Raw genomic sequence first — 24,192 nt, 5'->3', positions numbered from 1 at the left:
AATATAAATTATACGTCTGCCAAAATGAAACATCATAGCAACTACTTTATCACAAATAAGTGTAACTTCAGTGTCACACTAAATATAGCCTCGTCGTTACCTGAGATGCCAGAAAAGATAGTGACCTATTTTCTGGTTCATCAGAGCACGGCGTAAAAGGAACTCTACAAGATCACAGTACAAATAAGCTTCATGTTTTAGTGCCTGAACAAGCTGAAGCAGGTACAATGAGAGATCTTCATCACTGAAACAAATAAAAAATTATGATAAATTTTTATGTACGATCATTATGAAAACTATACTGCCTTTATATTTATGGAACAAAAGGGGCATGGAATAACTTTAAAAAATCACTAAGGCAAATCACAAAACTTTAAAGACCCTGAAAGTTAACTACAGTCAGTAGCAGAGGTAACTTCTCATTCTGAGGGAACACTGCTCAGGCAGTGTAGGGATCATAGTGATGGAAAAAGACTTGTTGGCCATCACTACCAGTTTCAATTAATGCCATGAACAGGTAAGGTAAGACCTATAATTTCATTATTAACATGGTTTTTTATGAGCAATAAACCTATAACTGCAACAGAAGAGCATTCTCTCAACACTTCAGGTATTAAGTAATACTTCAGCCTGGGTTGATGTGAAATAGTGGTCAGAAAATTATCCTAATGACAGTTTCAAACCAGAAAGCTTGTGGATCAACATTATAAAGAAAACTACCTTGTCAACATCAGAGCATGATCAGAATGCATGTCAATATATTTGCAGTTTATGATCAACAGGTCAGAACAGTACTGTGTCAGGCTAACAAAGCTGTCTTCACAGCAAAGGTTTTTTGAATAATGCGGTGCTTTTTATTGTTTTGTTTCAGCATTCCAAGATTGCTGTGTGTCTTGCTCTAGAGTATTTTCTGATGAATTTGCAATATATCGCAGTTCACATAGGTGGAATGTGGTTTTCTTGTTTAAGGAACATCCCTATTACATGGTAGAATTGGAAAGGAACCCTTCCCATGTAATAATACGGGCCAGGACGACATCACAGTACCTTTTGGAACCACATTTATTTGAAGGGTACGAAATTCTTATTTGGACATGTTGCAAATGTGGTTAAACCTCGGCTCAAAGACAAGAAGTCATGGACAACACTCCAGCACAGTTTTTCTATTTATGTTTGTCAGTTCCTTGATAAATAATTTCAAGGCCACTGGATTGGGTGTGATTCAGCATCTCCAGCCCATTTTGGAATGGCCACTAAAAAAAAAATTAAAAAAAAACCAGACCTTAACATGCCAGATAACCCGTTACAGGGAATAATTAAGTGCCACATGGCCCAACACTGGTACAAGACTAATAAAGAATTGTGTAAAAAGTCAAGGAAGCCTCTTGGAGCAAAACTCGAAAGATACCATAAACTGTGTTGACAAGAGATACCAGAACCTCTCGACCACATTGTGGAATTCTGGAGGTGAAATCCAATTTCAAGTATACTAGAAGGAATTTGAGTAATAATGGAAACTTTGTATCCAGTCAATGTTTTCTATCTAAGGTGAGTGTTATTTTTTTTCTTTTACTTTTGGTTCTCTTTTTTTTCTATGTTTCCACACATGCAATAGCCTTCCTCATGTAGTAAGAGACATAAAGCCAATACGAATGAAGTTATACATTACCTAACACTTTTAAGACACTGTACAGCAAAACTACGAACTGCTTGATCCGCATATGCATAGTCAAGCAGCTCAAGTGCTTTTTCCACTGGTAGTTTCGGCCACCTTCTCAAAAGTGCAGTCACTTCTGAAACCTGAAAATAAGTGAACAAATTATTTATACGGTTTTTACACAACAAAAACTCTTGAATATTTCACAGGGATATAATTATGAGTATACACATAACCATTCACATTACCTATACACCCGTGTCACATTTATAACAGAAAGGGGTGATCATGTGGAGGTGGGGGTGGGGGTGAGAGTGGTGAAGGGGCGGTAGGGAGGGAGGAAGAGGGAAACAGAAAGGGAGAGAAGGAGAGGGAAAGAGAGAAGGAGAGTGAAAGAGAAAGAGGGAAGGGAAGAGGAGGGGAGAGGGGGGAAAATTACACTGGTGACTTCAGACATGACTTGAAGGACAGGATTGGCAAGGGGAGACAAAGAAGAGGAAAGAAGAGGAAAGAGAGACTGCAGGGAAGACAGTGTGAGTATAAGAAGAGTAAAGTTAGTGTCATGGAGCAGTGTTGGAGATGGGTGTGGGTCAGGGAGAGAGTAAGGCCATGAGAATTATAATATTAAAGGATTTCTTGCAAAGACATTTCTCATTTACATAATTACAACAAGCTGGTGTTGGTGAAGAGACGCAGTTGGCTCAGGTAATGCATTATCCATTGAAATTGAGCGTTTTGTATTCAGGAATGTGTTCTACCACTTCTATCTGCTATTGGTGACTGTTCAGGGTGGCCATTCATTTGGATGTACAACCCACTGGTGATTATATCCACATAAAATGCGGAGCATACATTGCAGCAGAGCTGGTATGTAACATAACTGCTTTCATACATGGCCTGGCATCTGACAATATAAGCCTGTGATTGAAGTGTAGTAGGATGCAAAGGGTGTATTGGACAGGTCTTGCAACTAGGTCTTCCACATGAGTACGACCTATGTGGCAAGGGGTTACTACTTCTTGTTTACTATTGCTGATCTGATATTATCAAACTTATTACTTTTCATTACATTTTTGTCTCCCCCATACAGTCTGGCCACATGTGGACAATGCATCTGCAGTCATAAGAAATTCTTTGTCTAGTGCACTGTAGATCTTACTAAGGCCATCACAGACTGAAAATTCATTCCAAACCTAGACCACAGACAGATCTCTAATTCTTCAACTGACCCTGTGAAATAAAACAACCCCGTGTTTACATTCCTGTTTCAATGCCCTACCGATATACTCTCCGGAGAGAGAATTTACTGAAAGTTCTGTAATTACGATTGTATCTAATAAGTGATTTCACCTAATACATATATCTCATAAAATTTATTATTTCATTTGTTTACTTGGGTGTAATGTTTGTCAAATATATGTTCGCAGTATTTTGCTTTCAGTAATGAAGCCATAATTATGAAAAATTAGGTAGGAATTGTTGTTTTTCATTATATTATAAAATATGACGTATACCCTACGTAAAAATCTTTACTGCACACACCAGTTTCAGCATAAAATTAAGCAAGGTTTTGTGGATAGGAACTCATATTAATGTTAAACTTTTAATTGTTAATTTTATAAACTTGGACTGTAGTTTTGTTGTCTTCATAGGACCACAGGGCTCAGAGGAGGTCAGTTGGAGACAGTTTTGAGCCGAAACCACTGTATTGCACGTCTGTGCAATAATCTAATTGTTGTAATACAGTATTGTGACTATGTAGCCTGTTATTGAAGTGGGCTCCCACTAAGAAGTGGTGCAGTTTGTCATAAATGAACCACTATAAAATGACTTGGTACCTGGATTATGTCATGGAATTCACATAACTTGATTCAGTTAGCAGATGAAGTGGACCTGGACAACGACGGGTCCAGCAGCAGCGGTAGCAGCAGGAACCAGATTACTCCGAGTTACACCGTACTAAGATACATGTGAACAATGAAGTGAACCATGTACGTGCCACTGCAGAACAAATTACTAACGTGTAATGTTTGGAAACTGTTATAGCAGTAAATATTAGCATTTGTCTCAAAGTTATCTTCAAGCGGTGGATGCCAAAGTGATCAAAAGATACTCCCATGATCACACAGTCTTGATGTCTATGGATGACAACTGTAATGTGAAACTTTTGAGATTTCTTGTCTAAATCAAATAATCTCTTTTAATGTTGCAATTTTTGCAACAACCTCAGTCTCTCACGCCACCAGTAAAAAGTACAGTTTCATTACATGTGCAAACCAACTGCAAGGCAGCATCCCATTTATTAGCCAGTATCACCTGATACTGGAACAATTTTACAACACCCTCTGCGAGGGCTTCAACTACCTTTCATTGTGCCCTGAAATAATGAACATCTTTCCCAAAATAACTCCCACCTCTCCCAAAATGGAGCTCCACAGTCCTCCCAATATACCTCATATCTTAGGCCACCATTAAACGACATCCACTGCCAAACCTATCCACACACATCCCACTCCACTCCACTGACCTACATTTACATGTACCTATAACTTACACTTACATGTTTGCTTCCTCCGTTTTACACCCCTTCCCTTTTCTGCACAACTACTGACAATCAGTTATTTCTCTTCATTTGTACCACATGAATCTTCCCCTATGTGCGCCACAGTGGGCTCGATGGTGTCACTTCCTTGATGTCTCGCTGCCTTCCAGCCATCAGGCTCCCACCTCCTCCCCTCAACCTCTATTTCCTCTTCTCATTTCCTTGCTCCTTTCACCTACACCACTCACTGCAGTCATCCTATAGCACTGGTAAAATCTAGAGGGTTGGGGAAAAGAAGTAGTAGTAGTAGTAGTAGTAGTAGTAGTAGTAGTAGTAACAGTGTGTGTGTGTGTGTGTGTGTGTGTGTGTGTGTGTGTGTGTGTGTTTAGTTACTTATCTTTAAAACAGAAAATTATTCAAAAGTTCAGCTTTAAATCTTATTTAGGTGCCTCTCAAGTGCTCAACTATAAAAGTTATTTGTAAACCACACTGGAATTTACAGTGTGTTACAAAGTTTCAGTGAGACGACAGAATTTCACAAAGAAATGCACCAGTGAGACGATAGACATTCACAAAGAAATGTGCCCAATCTAAGACATCATGGAACGCAAGCTTCTTTTAGACAAGTGATGAAATATGGCAACTTATCTATTTCTGGGTAAGAATTAATATAGCATTTTTGAGATATCATGTAACACTGCACCATTACAAGAGCCCTTTTTCTATAGATGAGGATTATCCACAAACACACACGTCCTTTCCCTTTGCATCAAAACAATATTTAAACTTAATGGCACTGGAAATTATTCATTATTACAGAAAAGGAAGGAAGATTATAATTTAATGTCCTGTCAGTGACAAGTGTTAGAGGTGGAGCACAACCTTGGGTTGGGGAAGAAAACTGTGTGCATCCTTTTGAAAGAAATCATCCCAGCATTTTCCTTATATGATTTAGAACACTCAAATCTCAGTGACTGAACAGGTACTTGAATTGCCTTCATCCCAAAAATGAGTCCAGTGCCTTACCATTGAGCCACATCACTCAGTGCAACACAGTAGAGAACGCTGTTCCAGTTGGAGTGTTCACCTGCAGACTCGGCATCAATACCTCTCACAAATGCATCAAGTTGAGCAACACAGTTACAGCTATGGTTCTGTGTCCAAGCCAAAGACGAAAACACTAAACCTTTTTCCCACACTTCAAATGCGCTCCTTCATTGTTCACCATTTCTTCACTACATTTGCAAACTTTTGAAAGAGGAACTGTTTCAAAATTGTTCTCATATTTACAAAGTATTTTTAACAAATTCTCCATTGGTGAAAGGATGCACTGCTACTGCTATTTTAAGAGCTGTGTGATAACTTAGTTTTACTGCAGCACCATTATTCATTGCATGATTTTCTTTCTATAAATGTATTATAAGGTGCAAGAAAAACTGAGGGAATAGCCACTCAGTGTACCATCAATGACAGGCACAATTTCGAAAAAGCAACATATACCATAATGTAATTTGCCTTTATTGTTGCACTTCTAATAATGTAAATTGGGCTTTCATTTCTTACTGGACAATTGTAATTTCTAAATGCTGTATGATACTGTAAATATGATATAACTTATAACATGCGTATTGAATGAATGTAATGTGAAATATGTAGAATGCCTGGTTAGACTTAAGAGAGTGCTGAACAACAAACAAATCAGTCAATCAATAAATGAAGAAAAATGTCTAACGCAACCCTTACATCTTTCTCTCTGATCAGTCTTTGCTTGAGAATTTTTGCCACAAATGATGTCTTAACAGAGATACTGCATAAGACACAAAGCAAGCAAGCCATGTTGCCATGTGCAAATGTCTGATTGTGGTGGTGGTAGTGGTGATTGTGGTGGTGGTGGTGGTGGTGGTGGTGGTGGTAGTGGTAGTGGTGGTTGTGGTTGTGGTGGTGGTGGTGGTGGTGAGCAGGGAAATATGCTATGTCCATCTTGTAACAAAACTCATCATTGGGACACTATCATTATTTTCTAAGGAACATGATACACTTACTTAACTCACATCGCAATCCAATAAAACTTTCCATACAATAACATTTTTATATCTCTATTAATTTTGTAATGCAAATATTATCATCATAACATTTGCCTATGTATCAATACAAAACATATATGTACGTAAGATATTTTGCTCAAATGACATAATTTCAAAATGGTCATACATATTTTGCATATTTATGTAACTCGGTACATTAGCTATTATTATTGTGATTATTATTATCAGTACTGAAACAATCTGAAGTACTAAAAAAATAAGATGTAAGTGAAAGATGTATAAGTTGCTTTTGTTTGTGATGTGATCGATATCTATGAACTGTGTTACTTCTGAAGTTGTGCTCCTTGAGAGAGAAAGTGAACGGTGATAGACACATGTTTCTGAAGTTTTAGTGTGTAGATCATGATGGTGTATGGTGTTGTGATTTGGAATGCGTGAAAAGATTTATAATAAAATGTCGAAAAATACAGTGAACAGCTTGTAATATTTCATTTAATAATTCAAACAATGGAAAATACACAATGGGATAATGAGAATGTTATGAAAAGGATAGATTGCTGTCATAGACAGGCACAACAAAAAGACTTTGGACCTGGCTGTGGCAGCCAAAGACAGTGGTCATGTGTGTATGTTGTCTATTTTGGAAGAAGTCCTTATGGCAGAACACTTGCGGAGTTAGTAGATTTTTGTTGTGTGTGTCTATGACTCACCACCTCTGCTATATGTTGAGTAGCAATCTATCATTCAATAATGCATATTATAAAACTGAAAATCTCTACATCTGTTATGGAAACAGGGTCATACCATTGGAGATCCTGTACCAACAACAATGAAATTGAATAATAAATGGACAACAGCAGATGAAACAAACTGAAATAACGAAGTAAAAGAAAATTCATTTCTTTCAACATTAACTTGAAAATACGAGTAGTAATGAATTGTTCCAATATTATTTCTTATATTTACTTCTGAAGATACTGAGTAATAATCATGCAAACCAGATTACTGTGGCAGCTAATGATATTTGGTAAGTATTATTATTATTATTATTATTATTATTATTATTATTATTGTTGTTGTTGTTGTTGTTGTTGTTGTTGTATTTAAACTCAGGTGTTATAGCTCCTAGAGAACACCCAAGTTCATTTAGCCAAAACAGTCACATGCTGCTTCTTTGGGCTATGAAATTTTATCTCACTACCCATACTCTACTGTCATGGCAACCAGTGACTACTTCTTCTCCCTCACACAAAGAAACAATTGGCTAGCAGGCATTTCCAGAATGACAGGAAGAGGATTTTCGAAATGTAAACTTTCCTGAGCAGCTAAAAATGCACACTTTTATCACCAAGGTCTCCCCATCGTCCATCACTGGGAGAAAGTTACAACTTTACGACTGCCCCCTTATATCTTTCAATTCTTATAGTTGGCCAGTGTATTATAGTAATCATTGTTGCTATAAATGACTCCTTGTCACTGATACCAGTTTCTATGTGAACTTTCTCAAAGAAATCATGTCTATTTGTTCTCTTTGTCATCAGTGGGCTTCCTAACTATCTGTTCTAAGTAGTTTCCAGAGAAAGCTTTCAGTGTTGCTTCACAGAATCTCTTGTCACAACCACTACTCACAAAACTGTTATTACCCCAATTGGTTACTGGATGATTAAACTCTTCTCCAATGATGATAGTATGACTGTCAACAAATGGAAAAATCCAGGCTGGACTGTAACAATATTATGACAAGGAAAGTTGCTACTCACCATGTAGTGGAGATGCTGACTCACAGATAGGCACAACAAAAAGACTCTCACAATTAGAGCTTTCAGCCAGTGGCCTTCATCTACATTAGACAAATATGCGCGTGTGCACACACGCGCACGCACGCACGCACGCACGCACGCACGCACACACACACACACACACACACACACACACACAAAAGCAACTAGCACACACGACTGTAGTCTCAGGCAACTGAAACCACACTGCGAAGGCCACTGGCCAAAAGGTTTAAGTGTGAAAGTCTTTTTGTTGTGCCTATCTGCGAATCAGCATCTCCGCTATATGGTGAGTAGCAACTTTCCTTCTCATAATACTGATAGTATGACTGTGACAGTGATAACATGCTAAAGTGTACTTTGCTGAAACAATCTGGCATTTAGCTTCAATTTTTATCTCTATGGATTTGAGTTTCTTGTCCATTTTGATTAATACAACACCTCCATTTCCAATCAGCCTATCTTTTCAATACATATTTACTTTTGCCCAACAAGTCTCACTGCTCTCAATCTCAGGTTTTAGCCAGCTTTCTACATTTAGTATTATTCAAACAATGGAAACTCCAGGTAGGAATATCAACAATGTAGGAAAAAGACAGATTGCTACTTACTGCACGCATGCACGCACACGCACAGAGAGAGAGAGAGAGAGAGAGAGAGAGAGAGAGAGAGAGAGAGAAAAGAAACAAGCAGGCAGACAGGCACACCTCGCGCACACACGACCGCCAACTCCAACATTTTTGACCATCAGTTACACTGTTTTTATGAATGTGTGCAACTCTAGGACTTTGTTGCAAATTTTTCACCAGCTAATCCCAAAATTTTAACTGTCTCCAGTGATTGCATATTTTTGGGTCTTATGCTAATAATTTGGGGTCTGCTATAACTATCAGTTGCTGTTATAAAACTGAGGTGGTGGTTGTGGAGGTGGCAGTAATAGGGCCTACTAAAATTCATAATAGCTGTTGTTGTTATTGTTGCTGTTGTTTACAGACTTCTTGTGTTAGTCACTGTAATAACAGTTATACCAGCAGACGAAACAAATTGTATACTAAAAACTTACGGTCTTTTTCTGTGACACTGGCAGAGAGTGGAAAAAGATGCCATTGGATAAGTGCATTCGGAGCAGCATATTGGTAGCTATCTAAATGTTAGAGGAATAGTTGCAGAAACAAAAAGAAACATGGAAAGGTAATATGACAAACATTACAAATTTTATTCAACATTCAGGAGACAGAGAGAGAGAGAGAGAGAGAGAGAGAGAGAGAGAGAGAGAGAGAGAGAGAGGAGAAGAAGACTGTCATTATGAGTCACTGAGTCACATAAATGTAATTTGATATGTAACTGTCCATCAAGAGTGTGGACTAGAATGAATAAATAGGTAAATATCTGAGACATAATTTCTCACAAAGGAAAATCTGCAAATCATCTTATCTATATAAATAAATATGTAAAATGCAGGGATTCTGTTCATAGGTAAGATGAATTAGTAACATAATCTGTATTCGTGTATCAAATAGTAGTGTCAGTTTACCACACTCAAAACAGCAAAAATTGTAGGACAACAACAAAGCAAATCTTCCATTTGGAGCAGCTACCAATGTGACTAACTTATTAGAATAAAGAATTACATAATTAAAGGAATTACTCACCTCTCTGTGATCATTCCATTCAACGCAGTCAAGCAGTTTTGGGAGCAGCTGTGGAAAATGTGCAAGACAGTCGTATCGAAGACTCCAAATTATTTTGCGCTCCTGTTCATGCAATTCATGCAATGGATCTCTCTCAGCAGCCTGTCTTAGTTGTTCCAGGAACACCATTGGTTGCATGCCTGGTATTTCGGCACTAGCCATGTTCTCCCCTTCTGTGCCGCTTGGGGTCTCCTGGCTACTTGCAAACTCCAATACTTTTTCAGGTGATGGGTACATGACAGTTCGTTCTGCATCATACCTGATATCAAAAATGGGTAAGACTGTTATGCGGATTTTGAAATTAAGAGACAAATAATAAAAAATTATGAACTGATGTGAGAATAATTTATAGTTGTGTGTTTTACAACTGAGGATTATTCACATAATTAATGTCATGCAAGTGTACTTGCACATTTGATTTCAGCTTACAAACTGGCTAACATTTTTAACAACAGCAACTATGAACACTAATGGCAACGATATACAATCTTTTCATTGATATCAGAATAGTATTGTGATTTGGGGTGTGGAGAAAATGGCATTACCACAAAAGAATAGAAATGTGACATACTATATAAGACATACCAGAAAAGCTACTAACTGTTCAAGCATGAAAAGATAAAAATGAGACAAGGGTGATAAAGCAATAGTAAATGCTGTTGTGGCACCAGAGGGCCAAAACTGAGCAACTGTCACAAATTATTTCACCATGTTGCTGGAAGATAACTAGCAACTCTACATGCATAAAAGATTAGTTGTTTATCTAGCCATATATAACATTCTTGTAACATCACGGCACTGTTTCAGAAAGGGTAAATCTACAGAATCAGCAACTGCCACTATGACAGAATATATTATATAGTCAACAGATTAAATAAATAATAAAATAAAGAATAAAGGTTGTATCTGCAATGTTTCTGGTTCGCTCTTAAGGATGCGACACCACTTCCCATGAAATACTGATACAAAAACTGTGGCACTTTAAGGTGGAAGGAAGTTTAAAGTGCATGTCCACAAGCAAGGAAGCTTCCAAAAGTTGCTTGCGGAAGCTAATTCTGCAAGTCATTTGATGTGGAAATACTCCCAGCAAGTCAACTTTCACAAGTTTCATAAATTTGCAGAAGTAGCATCCACAAGTTAGTGGAAACAGTTCCTGGCACCTCGTTGCAAGTACTTTGAGAACTTGCCAGTTGCTGAAAGTTTTTCTCAAATTTGCAAAAATTCTGTGTTTGTAATATTGGTACCAAAATGTCAGTTTTGGAAAGGAGAGGCACAAAGACAGTGAGCCCTGCGTAACAGCCTGAGTTAATAACCTGCCCTCACCATAGTTCAGTTGAGCATCATGTGTGTTTCGTGTCAGACCTGTTGGACGAACTGCTTGTTTAGTGCGTTGGTTCTGAACTGAGAACAGGACAATGAATGAGCAAAGGATCAATTTAAAGTTTTGTTTTAAGCTTGGCAAGACACCGAAAGAAACATGTGCAATGCTGGTACATGTTTATGGAGATCAAGCACTGTCCATGAAATATGTGTACAAGTGGTTCAATCCCTGTACCAGACAACCGGTGACCGCCATCAGTGATGATAACATTGAGAAAGTGAGGATATTAATCACACGCGATCATCGATGAGCTGTGCACATGCACTGCAGATGAAACGTGAAACTGTGCAACAAATCAAAATAATGTTGTCTTGTGTCACATCATTTGACTGATGATCAGAACCCAGACATGTTCAGAGGCTTCAGAGAATTTTACAAAATGGTGGATGCAATACTCGATTTCTTGAACCATATTGTCACTGAGGATGAAACCTGGAGTCTCCAAGTACGGCACTGAAATGAAACGGCAAAGCACGGAATGGAATTCTCTGACATCACCTTGTCAGAAAAAGGTCAAAGCCGAAACACCAAGCATCAAAATGATGCTCATCACCTTTTTCGATAGTCAAGGCATTATCCACAAGGTATTTCTAACTGAGGGAACGATTTTGAATGCTGCACGGTATGTTGAAAATTTGACCCTTTTCATGCAATGTCTATGGAGGGTACAACCCCAGTACGCACAACAAGGTTCCTGGTTTTTTGTTCATGAAACTGCTCACCCACACATAGCCAATACCACCAAACAGTTCCTGGCAAAAAAGGGGGTGGTGCAACTTGAACATCCACCATACTCCCCAGATCTAAATCCTCCCGACTTCTTCCTATTCCCTCGACTAAAACTCGCTTTGGAAGGAAAGAGATTTGACGATATTCCTGACATCCAACGAAACGTGATGCAGCTTTTGAACACCGTTCCAAAGGACGACTTCGTGCAAAGTTTCCAGGGCATGTATCGCAGAGCTCAGCAGTGCATAGTAATGAGAGGTGACTATTTGAAAAGACAGTAAGGTAACTGTAGTTCATAGTTCATCTACATTAATGTTACAGGTCTATTCCTCCAAACTTTATTGTCAAAGGTTGTATACCACTGGAACTCCTAACCCCACAAAATTGACCACCACAGCCAAGGATGTTCAAAATTAATTTACAGATTATTTTGTTTCACCAGAAGGAGAACTGGAACAGCAGCACATATGCTTTTCAATTTTAGTAGATTTTTTTAAATGTATCATAAACATAAATGAATTACATCTGTAATAAAACTAATAAATACCAGAACTGTTTGAAAAATCAACGAGTAATTAAAAGGCCATCTCTAGGAGGTATAGCTTGCTGCATTTTTGTCTACTGTTCCTGTATATTTGATGGTACAATAGACAAGAGACACTCAAAACTAGCTGATGACATTCTCAAAATGTTTTTAATCTGATCCATTTCATTACCCATACATTTATTTTTTCTTAATTTTGTTCTTTGCGATGATTTTTCTTCAATAATAATATTAATCTTAGTAATAATAAGAATAATAAAACCCGTGGAGGTCCGGGAAAAGGATAGGCCTCCGGTATGTTCTGCCAGTCGTAAAAGGCGATGAAAAGAACAAACCACTAATAGGGCTAACCACCCTTTTGGTGTGATTAGTTGGTTCAGGACAGAACTAATGAAGCCTCGGACAAGCGCTGTCACGGTCGGGGACGACGCTTGAACCCTATATCCGCCCACAATGGCAACGACACCGCTAGCCACACAGAAAATGGCTTAAATTCAAATAGAGGTGTTTTGCCGGATATGCTTCCCACAACCACTCTAGAAGGAAAACAAAAACAGAGGATGAGATGGTCAGATGAAGTTAACTGACACTTCATGTTCTGTTATTAAGAAGCAACAAACTTAGGAACCAACACAACTGGATACAGATAACAAGTATACACAACATTTATTACCAGATACCCAGAATTAAAATTTTTAACAGAACAACAACTAGCTAATCAGATCCATGTAATAATAAAAAAATAACAGGTACCCCAATCAGAATTAGAAAACATCAAACAACAAGTACAACAATACTGGAACAAAATAATGTGCAATCAGAAGAAGAAGAAGAAGAAGAAGAAGAAGAAAATACAGTAATGGACTCAAACATCCCAGAGCAAACAAACAAAGAACAATAAGCATCAATTAAACAATTAGAGGAAAACAAAATCTTAAGACAGCCACCAGGACAAGGGCAAATAGAACACGAAGTGACACACATGTTAGATATAGAAGAAAAATTTCAGCTGACGTATACAGAACACAAAGACACAGACATTAGACCATTCTTGCATAGACCACCAAATAACCCACAAGTCGAAACAACAATAACAACTATCAACACAATCATACACAACAAAATAAATGAAAATACAGCTATGGAAGAGTTACAACTACTGGTATATATAGGAGCACTCACTACAATAAAAATACACACTAGGCAGAGATCAGAACCAACCAACACACAGAAGAAACCCACAAAACCAGCATGGCAACACAGGCTACAGATCAGAATAGAAAAACTGAGAAGAGACATCAGGCAGCTAATACAATTTATAAGAAATGAAATATCAGACAAAAAACGAAAAAGGTTAGGTAAAATCTCACAAAAAGAAGCAATAGAGCAAATAGACAAAAAGAAGCAGAAATTACAACCATTGGCCAAACAACTTAGAAGATACAATAAAAGTGAAAATAGAAGGAAAGAAAACCAAACATTCAACACAAACCAAAAGAAATTTTACCAGACAATAGATAACACACACATTAAAATAGACAATCCACCAAACATAACAGACATGGAACACTTCTAGCAACATATGGTCAAACCCGGTACAACAACACATTTTGCCAGTGATGAACTTGCCAGTAGTGATGAGAACAGCAGAACTGAAGGCAAGCTGCAACATGATGTCATGTCAAGTGTAGTACTCAACCAGGGTATCTGGATCATATGGTCCTTTCATGTGCAACCTGCTCATGAAGTCTGACTGTGCACAGTGGCCCTTGTGAGATCATATTGCAGTGCTCTGATGGCATCCGTGTGATGTCGCAATGTAGAGATAGCCACATATCAGTCTCCACATTGGGCTGTAATGCGTCGGCAATCTTGTCCAACTCGCCTTGTGTACTGACCTGTCTCCCTGCACTGTGTCCATAACCAGGAATGACACACAGAGAGACATAGGCAACACGATGGGAAGTCTCTCCTTTTTGGTGGCCCCGAAACTTGCATTGCATTAAGATGTTGCATTGCATGTGTTTAGTTGAATACAACATCCACAAATGACAACTAGAACTTGTGTATCCTACTAGAAAACTCACTTCCTTCTGAGGGATCACCCAACACTGTAATGCATGACATGGTCATTAGATGCTGACTGATTTTAATTGTTGCATACACTGAAAGCAAAGATCTCCAGCCATGCAATAAGCCAACAGGTACCACCTGTATCAACAGAGATTTAACATACCAGACACTGAGCCATCTGTTTCCCTAATTCTTTTGAACAGTGTATCATGATGTCACACAAAGTTCAAGAGATATGACTTCATAAACACTGAGATACATGAAAAACTGCCACATTGTGCATGGTGACTAAATTTATTAATTATGCGCTACTACCTCTACTGCCAACGTATTTCAAATATGGCACTGAATGTACCTACATAAATTTATTGTTGTATGACACACAGTTCAAGAAATATGATGTCATAAACAATGAGATGAATGAAAAAATGCCTCATCATGTATGAAGTTTTAATACATTTATTCTTTACTACTAAGACACTCCTAAAGTTGAGTCACGTTAAATAAATCCCTGACACCTGGAGTCACTTTTGACATCTTTCAACTGCAAAGCAAAAGGCGAAAACAATAGGTGTCTGTAGAGCTATGAAGAGATGTTGCCATAGAAACAGTAACAAAATCATATTGCAGACACAAGCAGCAGCTGTAACCAGGGCACAGAAACTGTCTAGGATCTTCTCACACTGAATCTACTGCATGAGTGCATACATTGCCAGAAAAAAAATTATACATCCTTTTACAGGTTTCCAATTCACTCAAAATTTATTGTTGCGATAGTGCATATTGAGTACATGAAATATTTATGTTTACAGATCAGTTGTACAAGGGGCTCTGAGGTACCAGGTATCGAGCCATGCTGAAACTTCCAAATTAATACACAGCATAGCCACCACAGGTGGCAATGCTGGCGCTGACTCTGGCATACAGTCAATCATACACATGTCGAATACTCTGTCCTGGGATATTTTATGCCATGCCTACTCAATCTGTTCACATAGTTCTGTAAGAGTTGTTGCTTAATGACTCACATGAGTCACTTCTTGTCCCACCCCATGTTCAATTGGAGACAAGTTCGAAGATTGTGTTGGTCAAGGAAGTTGCTCCACATCTTATACAACATGCTAGTTTCACGGGCAGTGCGTTGTGCAGCATTACTCTGTTTGAACAACACATCACATTCCTGTTGAAAGAACAGCAAAAGAATGTGTCTGACAACAATCTGCACATGCCAAGTGCTGGTTAGCATTCCCTCCACAAACAACAAGAGTCAACAAGAGTTGTAGCTTATCACCTCCCCCCCCCCCCCCCCCCAATTCCTAAGACCCTAAGACCTGGGGTGGGAACAGTGTGTCTTGGATTAATGTACTCTGAGACGTGGACACCAGGTCTACACCATGCGCGCAAACAACGTTATTGAAAATCATGATGTGCCATTCCCCGTTCCAAATGATCTCCTGATGGCACCAGTCGAGCTGTGCATGTAAATGCTGTAGAGTGAGTGGAAGATGGGCTAGAGGTGTGTGTGCGCTCATAATCCCATTGCTAATAACTGATTTGTAACAGTTCATGTTGACATGTCTTGGCTCTCAAGCCCTCTTATCAGTGCTGTGGTAGCTTTATGATCTGCCACTGCTGCCCTTACAATACAATCACCCTCATGGGAATCTGTGTTGTGCAGACATCCAGAACCTTGTCTACAGGTGTGGTGATGTTCCCATGATCACTGATATCAGCATTGTTGCACAACTGAAAGCATGTCTATTCTTTGAAAAGACCATCTCACTACTCACAAAGCCACAATTTGACCCCTTTCAGACTAAGTTGGCTGTAGGAAGCATGAGTGCATTTTTGTGGCATGGGTGTCTGTCTGCTTCACACATTTGCACCACACTGGGCCTTCTGGCTGTAAACATTCCCTATTAAAGGTTAGGAACAGGTGAGACACTGGTAGCTATGCCACTAATGCTATCTGTTGGTAGACAATGTTGAAACCATTATCACTAAGTCTTCTATCCCCCACATGCCATATGCTTTACCAAACCAAAATTGATGTATTTCCAAGTGCACTAATTTTTGTTCTGACAGCACATGAAGTTTCATTTCTAATACAAAATAGGCAAAATGAATACCCAGGCAATGTCAGGTTTGTCAGCTACTTCATTTATAAAGCACTGAAGCATGATTAAGACTTCAAAATTAAAATTTAATTAACATAAAAACACTAGTCAAGATACGTTCTCAATTAAAGGAAAGGATACACAGACTGTACACTGATGAAAAAATAATACACAAGATCTTGATGAAGGTTTATTTTAGTGGCAAATAAGACTGACAATGACATTGAGCATCACATACAATTAGATGAGTACAGGAAACAATAAAAGACGCACAAACAATAGACAAAGGAAGTACTTTAAAATATAGTACACCTATGAATGTAGAAATTATTATAGTGATACTAAATAAAAGGGAACCTCAATTAGAGGAACTACATAATGAACATTTAATAGATAAACCACTTTTTCTATTAACACCAATAAGTTGCAATCATCAGTTACTATTGACAAATTGTTAACTTCTACTGTTTCACAGAACTTACTGTCATCTGTAATTAATTATTAAGAGAGTGTCCCTCCTCTCACCATTGAGATTTTATGTGTGTGTGTGTGTGTGTGTGTGTGTGTGTGTGTGTGTGAGAGAGAGAGAGAGAGAGAGAGAGAGAGAGAGCGGCGGGGGGCGTAGAGGGTTCTCAGTGTCTTTAAATGTACTTAAAAAAGTGGAGAAAATGACTAAAGCTGTTGTCACACAGTGATGAGGAAACCTGCAAAATAACACTTTTTTCACACTACCACCACCTCACTCATTGACCCATACAATCACCCAATCACACCAGGGATGAAAACATAAAACCCTGTTAAAATGTTAAGAATACCTCACTAAAATTTTAGGAAACAAGTTGGACAAATCACAAAACCTTAAAAATCTCACCACATTCCCTCGAACATTACTTAAAATAGAGAGCAGATCTGTCAGCAAATCTGTTGCTGCCCCCTGGTCTGAAAACAAAACAGAGTCCAAAAAAATGTGATTTACATTGGTCTGTCCAGCACAAGCACCACTCACTGGAGGGTCCTCTCACCAGAGGAGCAAGAAGCCATGCGTCATACGGCTGTGGCCTATGAGAAAATGAGTACAGAGAACCTCGTCCCTTCTGCACGGCTAGGAGGAGGTACACCATGGCCGCATTGTGGGATTTACTAAATGGAGCTTACTGTTTGTCACTTCCAGCCACTCATCTAGCCATAGACGCATGACCGTACCATGACAGTGAGATGATAGCATTCAGGGGAAGGGCACACTGAACTGACTGAGGATCACGACATGTCTCCTTGGCTGCTACACCCCCATTTTTGTTTCCCACAATACCCATGTGTCCTGGCACCCAGCAGAAGGACCCCTTCATCCCCAGCCTTTGTAAGTGGAGAACGATGTCCTGGATATTCTGAACTATTTTTTCAGCTCCATACATACATAGACGAGCCTCGATGGTACTTAAGGAGTCACACCAAATGAGAAATTTAGCAGGCATGGCACATCTCATCTACTCTGGAGCCCTCAAGATCACAAATGATTCAGCATCAAATATAGTGAACTCTGGAGGCAACTGAATCTTGAGGACATGATCCAGAAAAAGAACAGATCGGCTGACTGAATCCCCTTATTTAGACCGATCCATGAATACAGCTACATAGTTGTGGTGTTAATTTAAAAGGTCAGTAAACGTATTAGAAGCAAGAGTGCAATCAAATCTAAAATTAGTCTGGGCCTCTGCAATAACTAGAGTGGCAGTGGTTAAAATCCTGGATTTGAGCCTGTACGGGCTCCACAAGAAGAAACTCCGGCATACACTTCAGCCAGATCACAAATGGCGTCTTTATCTACAGGTGATTGGTAGAGAGGTGTTTCACAGCTGGATGATCAATGGTGTGGTATGCTGGTGAACTGGGAGTAATGAGGGATGTACACGCCTGATGCACCATGAGGAGTTTCCATTGGATAGTAAGTGGCAGTCCACCAGCCTAGACACAGAACGAGTACAAGACTAGTCCTACAAGTGCCTGTCTCCATCTTCATCCCCTCACTGGCTACATTGTCAATGATCTTCAAGAAAGATGGTTTCGCTGACCTGTACAATGTGCACTCATAGTCCAGCCGTGAGGGCACAAAAGCCCTATAAAACTGTCTGCTCCCCAGGACCTGTGGCTAATACACTTCAAAATGTTCAGTGCCTTCTGGGCTGTTGCCTTCAGGTGTAGTAACCAAGACAGTTTGTAGTAAAAAATGAGGCCCAAGAACTTAACAGTCTTTAAAAGGGAGAATGGTGTTCCACAACTGCAATTCAGGCAAATTAAAAATAGAACAAGAACGATTAAAGTGCACACATACACTTCTCTGAAGAAAATATACAATCAGTCTTTGCACTTCACTCATCCAGCCTCTTTACTGTACGCGGCAACTGATGAGTTGCTGTTGCAACACTGAAGGACAAAATTGGAAAATTGCCCACAAATAAGGAGCACTGTAAAGGACTACTTACCATGGATGATACAGTTTATGGCTATGGCAAAGAAGGTAAAACATAAAACATTGCCCTGAGGAACATCATTCTCCTGCTCAACCAGCCTACAGCTAACTCAGGACCTAAAAATGTGGTTAGACAGAAAGGATTGTATAAAGATGTGGATGTGGCCAAAAAAGCCCCCTGCTGGAGTAGTTCTAGAATACTGTGTCTCCAAGAACTGTTGTATACCTTACTGATGCCGAAAAAAATACTGAGACTGTGAAGTTTACATAGTAGAGCCTGCTGAATGGCCACCTCTAGGAGGGTCAGGCTGTTGACAGTGGATCGAAACTCCACAATCAACACTGAGAGAGGCTAAGAAGTAGGCTGGTCTCTAATAACCAGGCCAGATGACTGTTAATCATTTGCTCCAGGGTCTTTCCTACACAGCTCTTTGAGGCGACACTTCGGTAACTGGTGAGACATGTGCACTCCTTTCCTGGTTTGAGAAGAGGCACCAAAATTGCAGTTCGCCATGAACTGGGAAACTGACCTGCCTGTCTTTATCAAATTAAAACATTTGGGAAGGATTTCCTTTGACTGTTGACAAATGTCAAAGCATGCAGTATTGGACTTGGCCATGAATGGCTGCAGTTTCATGAGTCTCTGACAGTGCCAATTCCAGCTCCCACATGAAGAAAGGAGAGTTGTAGGATTCAGAATTGGTGGATCTGCAGTTCAACTTGCCCCTTTTCTACAGTTGCACGGTAGAAGCAAAATGCCAGATCCTCACTAGCATGCAGCTGCCATCGTATGACCAATGTCTTCACGTGTTGTTTGGAAACATCCCTGTTTCAGCACTGCTGCTATTGATAAATTACTATATTTATCATAAATCTTCCTGATGGCTTCCGATACTTTTGTAGAACAAATGGAATGATTGATAGAGTTCAGGGATGCTTGCCATGACCTTTTCTTACTCTCTTTAATTACGTGTTGAGCCCTAGTTCTTGCAACTTGTAATGTCCCCACAGCAAATACCCTCTACCACACACCAATTAATCATTTTCAATCAAACCATCAACACTGATTCACTTTGGAAAAGTTATCTTATCTGATTTTCTCGTAATTGTGGCAACAGCTCGTCGACGCCAAAGTATTTTCTAGTGCATTTATTCTTTGAAATAACATAGATGCATATATGCATCCTCCATGGTTGTTAGAGTGGTAACTAGGACGGCTTCTGGAGTATCTGTTGAGGGATTGACGTGTTTCTGAGAGATACATATTCTGCTTTTCTTCTCGCTAAAGCGAGCCAATTAACACTTGTGCTGCTAGCGGTTTGTTTTGAAGAGAAAGAGATTGTAAAAGGAAAATAATTAAGGCGTGGAATCACCGGAAATCTGGACATGTAATGGAGATGGATTTAATACACAATTTCCTTCATAAATAAGGTTTGAGACTTTTTTGTTCTGGAGTGAATGAATGAATGAGTTTTTTTTCTGAATCATATGTTGATCACATTGGACCTGTAATTAGTGGGGAAGTTTCAGCTGTGTCGAAGAGAGCCTGCAATCACTGAGTCTGTGTTTAATCGTCCAAAAAGGCTTCGTACACATCTGTGATTCGCAATCTTTCGTAAAAGGAACAAATTGTCCAAATGATTGATTCTCCCGACTGACTGCAGTGTCAACAGTAATAATAAATGTAAAGATCTCTTACAGCAAGCCAGCCGCTGATTACCAAGACAAAGGACTCCACCAAAGATTCTATTTGGCTGATTTCACGTAATGAAATATTATATTAAAAACTGTACATAGATAAAGGAGAAAAAGAGAGAGAGCGAATGAAAATAGAGATAATACTAATAATCCTCCATTAGTCTAATTTTTCGCCTGTCTTATCATGGATCAGCCAAGAACTGGGAGGGCCTTGCTTTACTGTATAGACTTAGGTGTGAAGGTGAAGGGATTTTAAAGACAACAGATACACGTCTATACAGACAAGACATTACACAGAGATAGCAGCTAGCTGCATTGATCATCTGTTCTTAAAGAGACGGCAACTTATTATCCAAACATTTAAAATGTTAAAAACTCTAAAGACTGTGAGGTTGTCTGGTATTTAAACCATTGAAGAGCAACACACCTGTCCCAGACTGATCAGCAGCACTCATTGGTCCACTGAGGTACAGATTGCCTCCCAAGCTAACCTGAGGACTTTGGGGTGCATAAGTCAACAGCACAATGGATGACTCGTTAAATGTGGTCCACTCATACCTGGAAAATGTCATGGTGTTCAAACAATGTCCAGTTAGCCGTGCTGACCATCAATTTTGGTAGCTTCTGTTCACTTAGGGCTCTATCCAGTACGTAGATTCACATTGGGAAATGGTCACCAGAATGAACATCATCAATTGCATCCCACTGAGTACAATCTGCAAGGGCTGGTTCATGGCTGAGAATGATCCAGTAGCAGGTGAGAAATGGTGGGACCACCTGTGTTGTGGATGCACGCATCCTAAGACATCACGATGTTCTCAAAGATTCGGCTCCTAGGGCAGGTATAGTTTGAGACCCATAATACATTATGGGCACTGAAATCACCCAGTAGGAGAAATGGATGGGGGAGATGTTCTATAAGGTCCGTGAGAGCTGCAGTGTCTACAGCATCCTACAGAGCTAAGTACAGTGAGCAGATAGTGATGATCTAAGTGCATGAACTGTGACAGCTACAGCTTGTATGTTAGTAACCAAGGAGAGAGCAGAGGAATGGTATGTGTTATTGACAAACACAGCAACCCCTCCCTTGGCCCTTACCCAGTCAGGTCATCCTTGCAATGAGGGGTATAGTCTTGTGGTACAGGAGCGTCAGGTGTTTAAAATGTGTTTCCCGCAAACACAAACACGGGGTGCACTCCTGTGCTAGGAGTTTCAGTTCCTCTACATGTGTCCTGAACCCATTAATGTTCCACTGTAATACATTTGCCAAGTATCACAAGGGTTGCACTTTCACTCTGTCATCCCACTTGGGAGGGGAGCCCATAGTGTGTGGAGGCTCAGATTTGGGTTGAGACGTGTGCCCTAGACAGAAACAAGATCAACTGGCTCTGAAGACGAATATTGGGAGATGTCAGAGTGAGCGACATCGACATTCGTCAGGCTGGTTACTTCTTATCTCGATCGGCTGCTGGTTCTTCACTTTGGACCTCAATTTTTTTTGTTTAACACCCCAGGCAAGGGGGGGTAGTGACTGTGCTGGACAGTGTACCAGACTACCAGACTGAACCTTTGGAGGAACATAGAGCTCCACAACATCAGCAGCCAACCCGGCATTTTCTGATGTTCTGGGAGGTGGTGTGGGCTTTGAAGTACCTGCAGCAGCACAAGTCCATTGAAAACCACAGGCACTAGTGCTGACACTAGCAACCTCCATTTGGGTAGCAGCATCATTCTTCTGAACTGACTGTTTATGAATAGAAGCGAGGTAGCAAATGTGGGTGCTACATGGCAAAACAGAATTTTCTGCCTCATCATAGCGGACACATGCCAACAGCCTTGTTGCAGTGGCAACACCGGTTCCTGCCTGCTTGGCTAGCAGTTGGATCAGTGGCTGTCCATATCTGCCAAGCACTGTTGGCAAGCCGGTGCTCTCAGCCCCAATGAGACCAAGTGAGGAGCTGCTTGACTGAGAAACTGCAGTTCTGATCACAAAAACTGACAACGGCCAGAAGTCTGGTGTGTTGACCACATGCCCCTACATATCCTTACCCAATGATGTCTATCGGTTGAGGATTACATGGTGGTCAGTTTGTACAGGTGAGTATTCGGAGTCCTGTTCAGATGGAGGAAGTTATACGAGATGTGCTTCATTAATCTCCATTGTCTTCCTTTCTTCCAAGCAATACACTGCAATCTCTACTCCAGACAGGGTGATTCCCAGAGGAATTTACACACTTCGGAGGAGACGAACAGCCGACTCCATCGTGGGTGGCCTGACCACTTTTGCCACAGGTAGCTCCACACTTGCAACCAAGAATAGGGTGGGGCACTGGATTGAGGACATAAGGCTTTAACCTTAGGTGAAGAAAACCTGCCTTGATGTGCTCTGGAAGTTTCACATTATTGAAAAAATCAGTATCAACAACTTTTATTTCACTAGATCACAATCCGTTCTTTTCATTATGTTTTGCACATCAACAATACCTTCCTGGATCCCCTCAGATTTCAGTTCTTGTCTGTGAATGTCAACCAGATCCCAGAAAGCTATTACACCAATGCTTTAGTTCAAGGTGTTGTGCAGTTCAGTTTCTATTGCATACTTCCCAAGAAAATGAGCTTTCTGGAGGTTCTTTACTCATTGGGAACTAGACATTTCTACCAACAGCAACATTTTAAATGTCCAGTAATTCCCTCCTAACCCTTTTGAAATAAATGGGGAAGCTTCTTGAAAGTTGCCTTCTTTCCTCTCAACTATTATAAACACATTCTGCTCACCAGCATGCATTCTGTTACTATTACCACAAGTTCTTTGAAATATCCCTGAGTCAGGAGGACTGGCCACATGAGCCCTATTGTTTGACTGGATGTTGGTACCCTATGCTGGGAGGAGAAGGGCAGAATTTCGATGACACTTATCTCAGTCCCACGAGCATCTAGGGAAATAGAGGTCCAGCTAGACAGAGCCCATATGCCTAGGTAAGCCTTATACAACTGAGGTGTGACCAGTTCCCCAAAGGTTGCCCACTAACAGTTATTCCACCTCAACAGCCAGGCATCTCATCGCCGCGCAGCACACCTTAAGATAGAGGTGTTTTTGGGCAGTCAAGCCAAGATCCCCATTCCCTGTAGCACACAACTTTCCATCACTGCACCGTACAGCGGTCACTGAAGCATGACCAGGGCTTACGGTGAAAGAGGACAGACAGATTTTACCAGTCCCCAGCTCACAAAACCTGGCATCACCAAGCTCGTACTCAGTGAACGAATGCTAAACCCATGAGGGCTTTATGTAATCAGTTAATTCCGAGACATTTGCTAGCTATTGCTACTACTGAGACTTTTACCAAATGCTGGATGTACAGAGATTTTACAACCATTAGCTACTACTAATAAGATACTATCTGCAAGTATTACTGACAGTTTATCATAGTCAGTTGTTCTAATAATTTACTGGTTAAATTAACTAAGTT

General features: G+C 39.9%; 1 protein-coding gene across 4 annotated transcripts in view; it reads right to left on the bottom strand.

The window, feature by feature from the left end:
* Nucleotides 1-24,192, bottom strand: part of LOC126354098 (phosphatidylinositol 4,5-bisphosphate 3-kinase catalytic subunit delta isoform) — a 203,085-nt gene that overhangs the window by 66,297 nt on the left and 112,596 nt on the right. For all 4 annotated transcript variants that reach the window (XM_050003486.1, XM_050003487.1, XM_050003488.1 and 1 more), the window contains 3 exons: nt 9,675-9,972; nt 1,670-1,800; nt 101-244 (listed from right to left, as the gene is read on the bottom strand). In XM_050003486.1, coding sequence (XP_049859443.1) covers nt 101-244; nt 1,670-1,800; nt 9,675-9,972 — 573 coding nt within the window. The remainder of the gene's footprint in view (nt 1-100; nt 245-1,669; nt 1,801-9,674; nt 9,973-24,192) is intronic.

This window comes from Schistocerca gregaria, chromosome 3 (genome assembly GCF_023897955.1).
Source record: "Schistocerca gregaria isolate iqSchGreg1 chromosome 3, iqSchGreg1.2, whole genome shotgun sequence".
Taxonomy (NCBI): Eukaryota; Metazoa; Arthropoda; class Insecta; order Orthoptera; family Acrididae; genus Schistocerca; species Schistocerca gregaria.
This window is presented reverse-complemented; position numbering and strand designations above follow the sequence as displayed.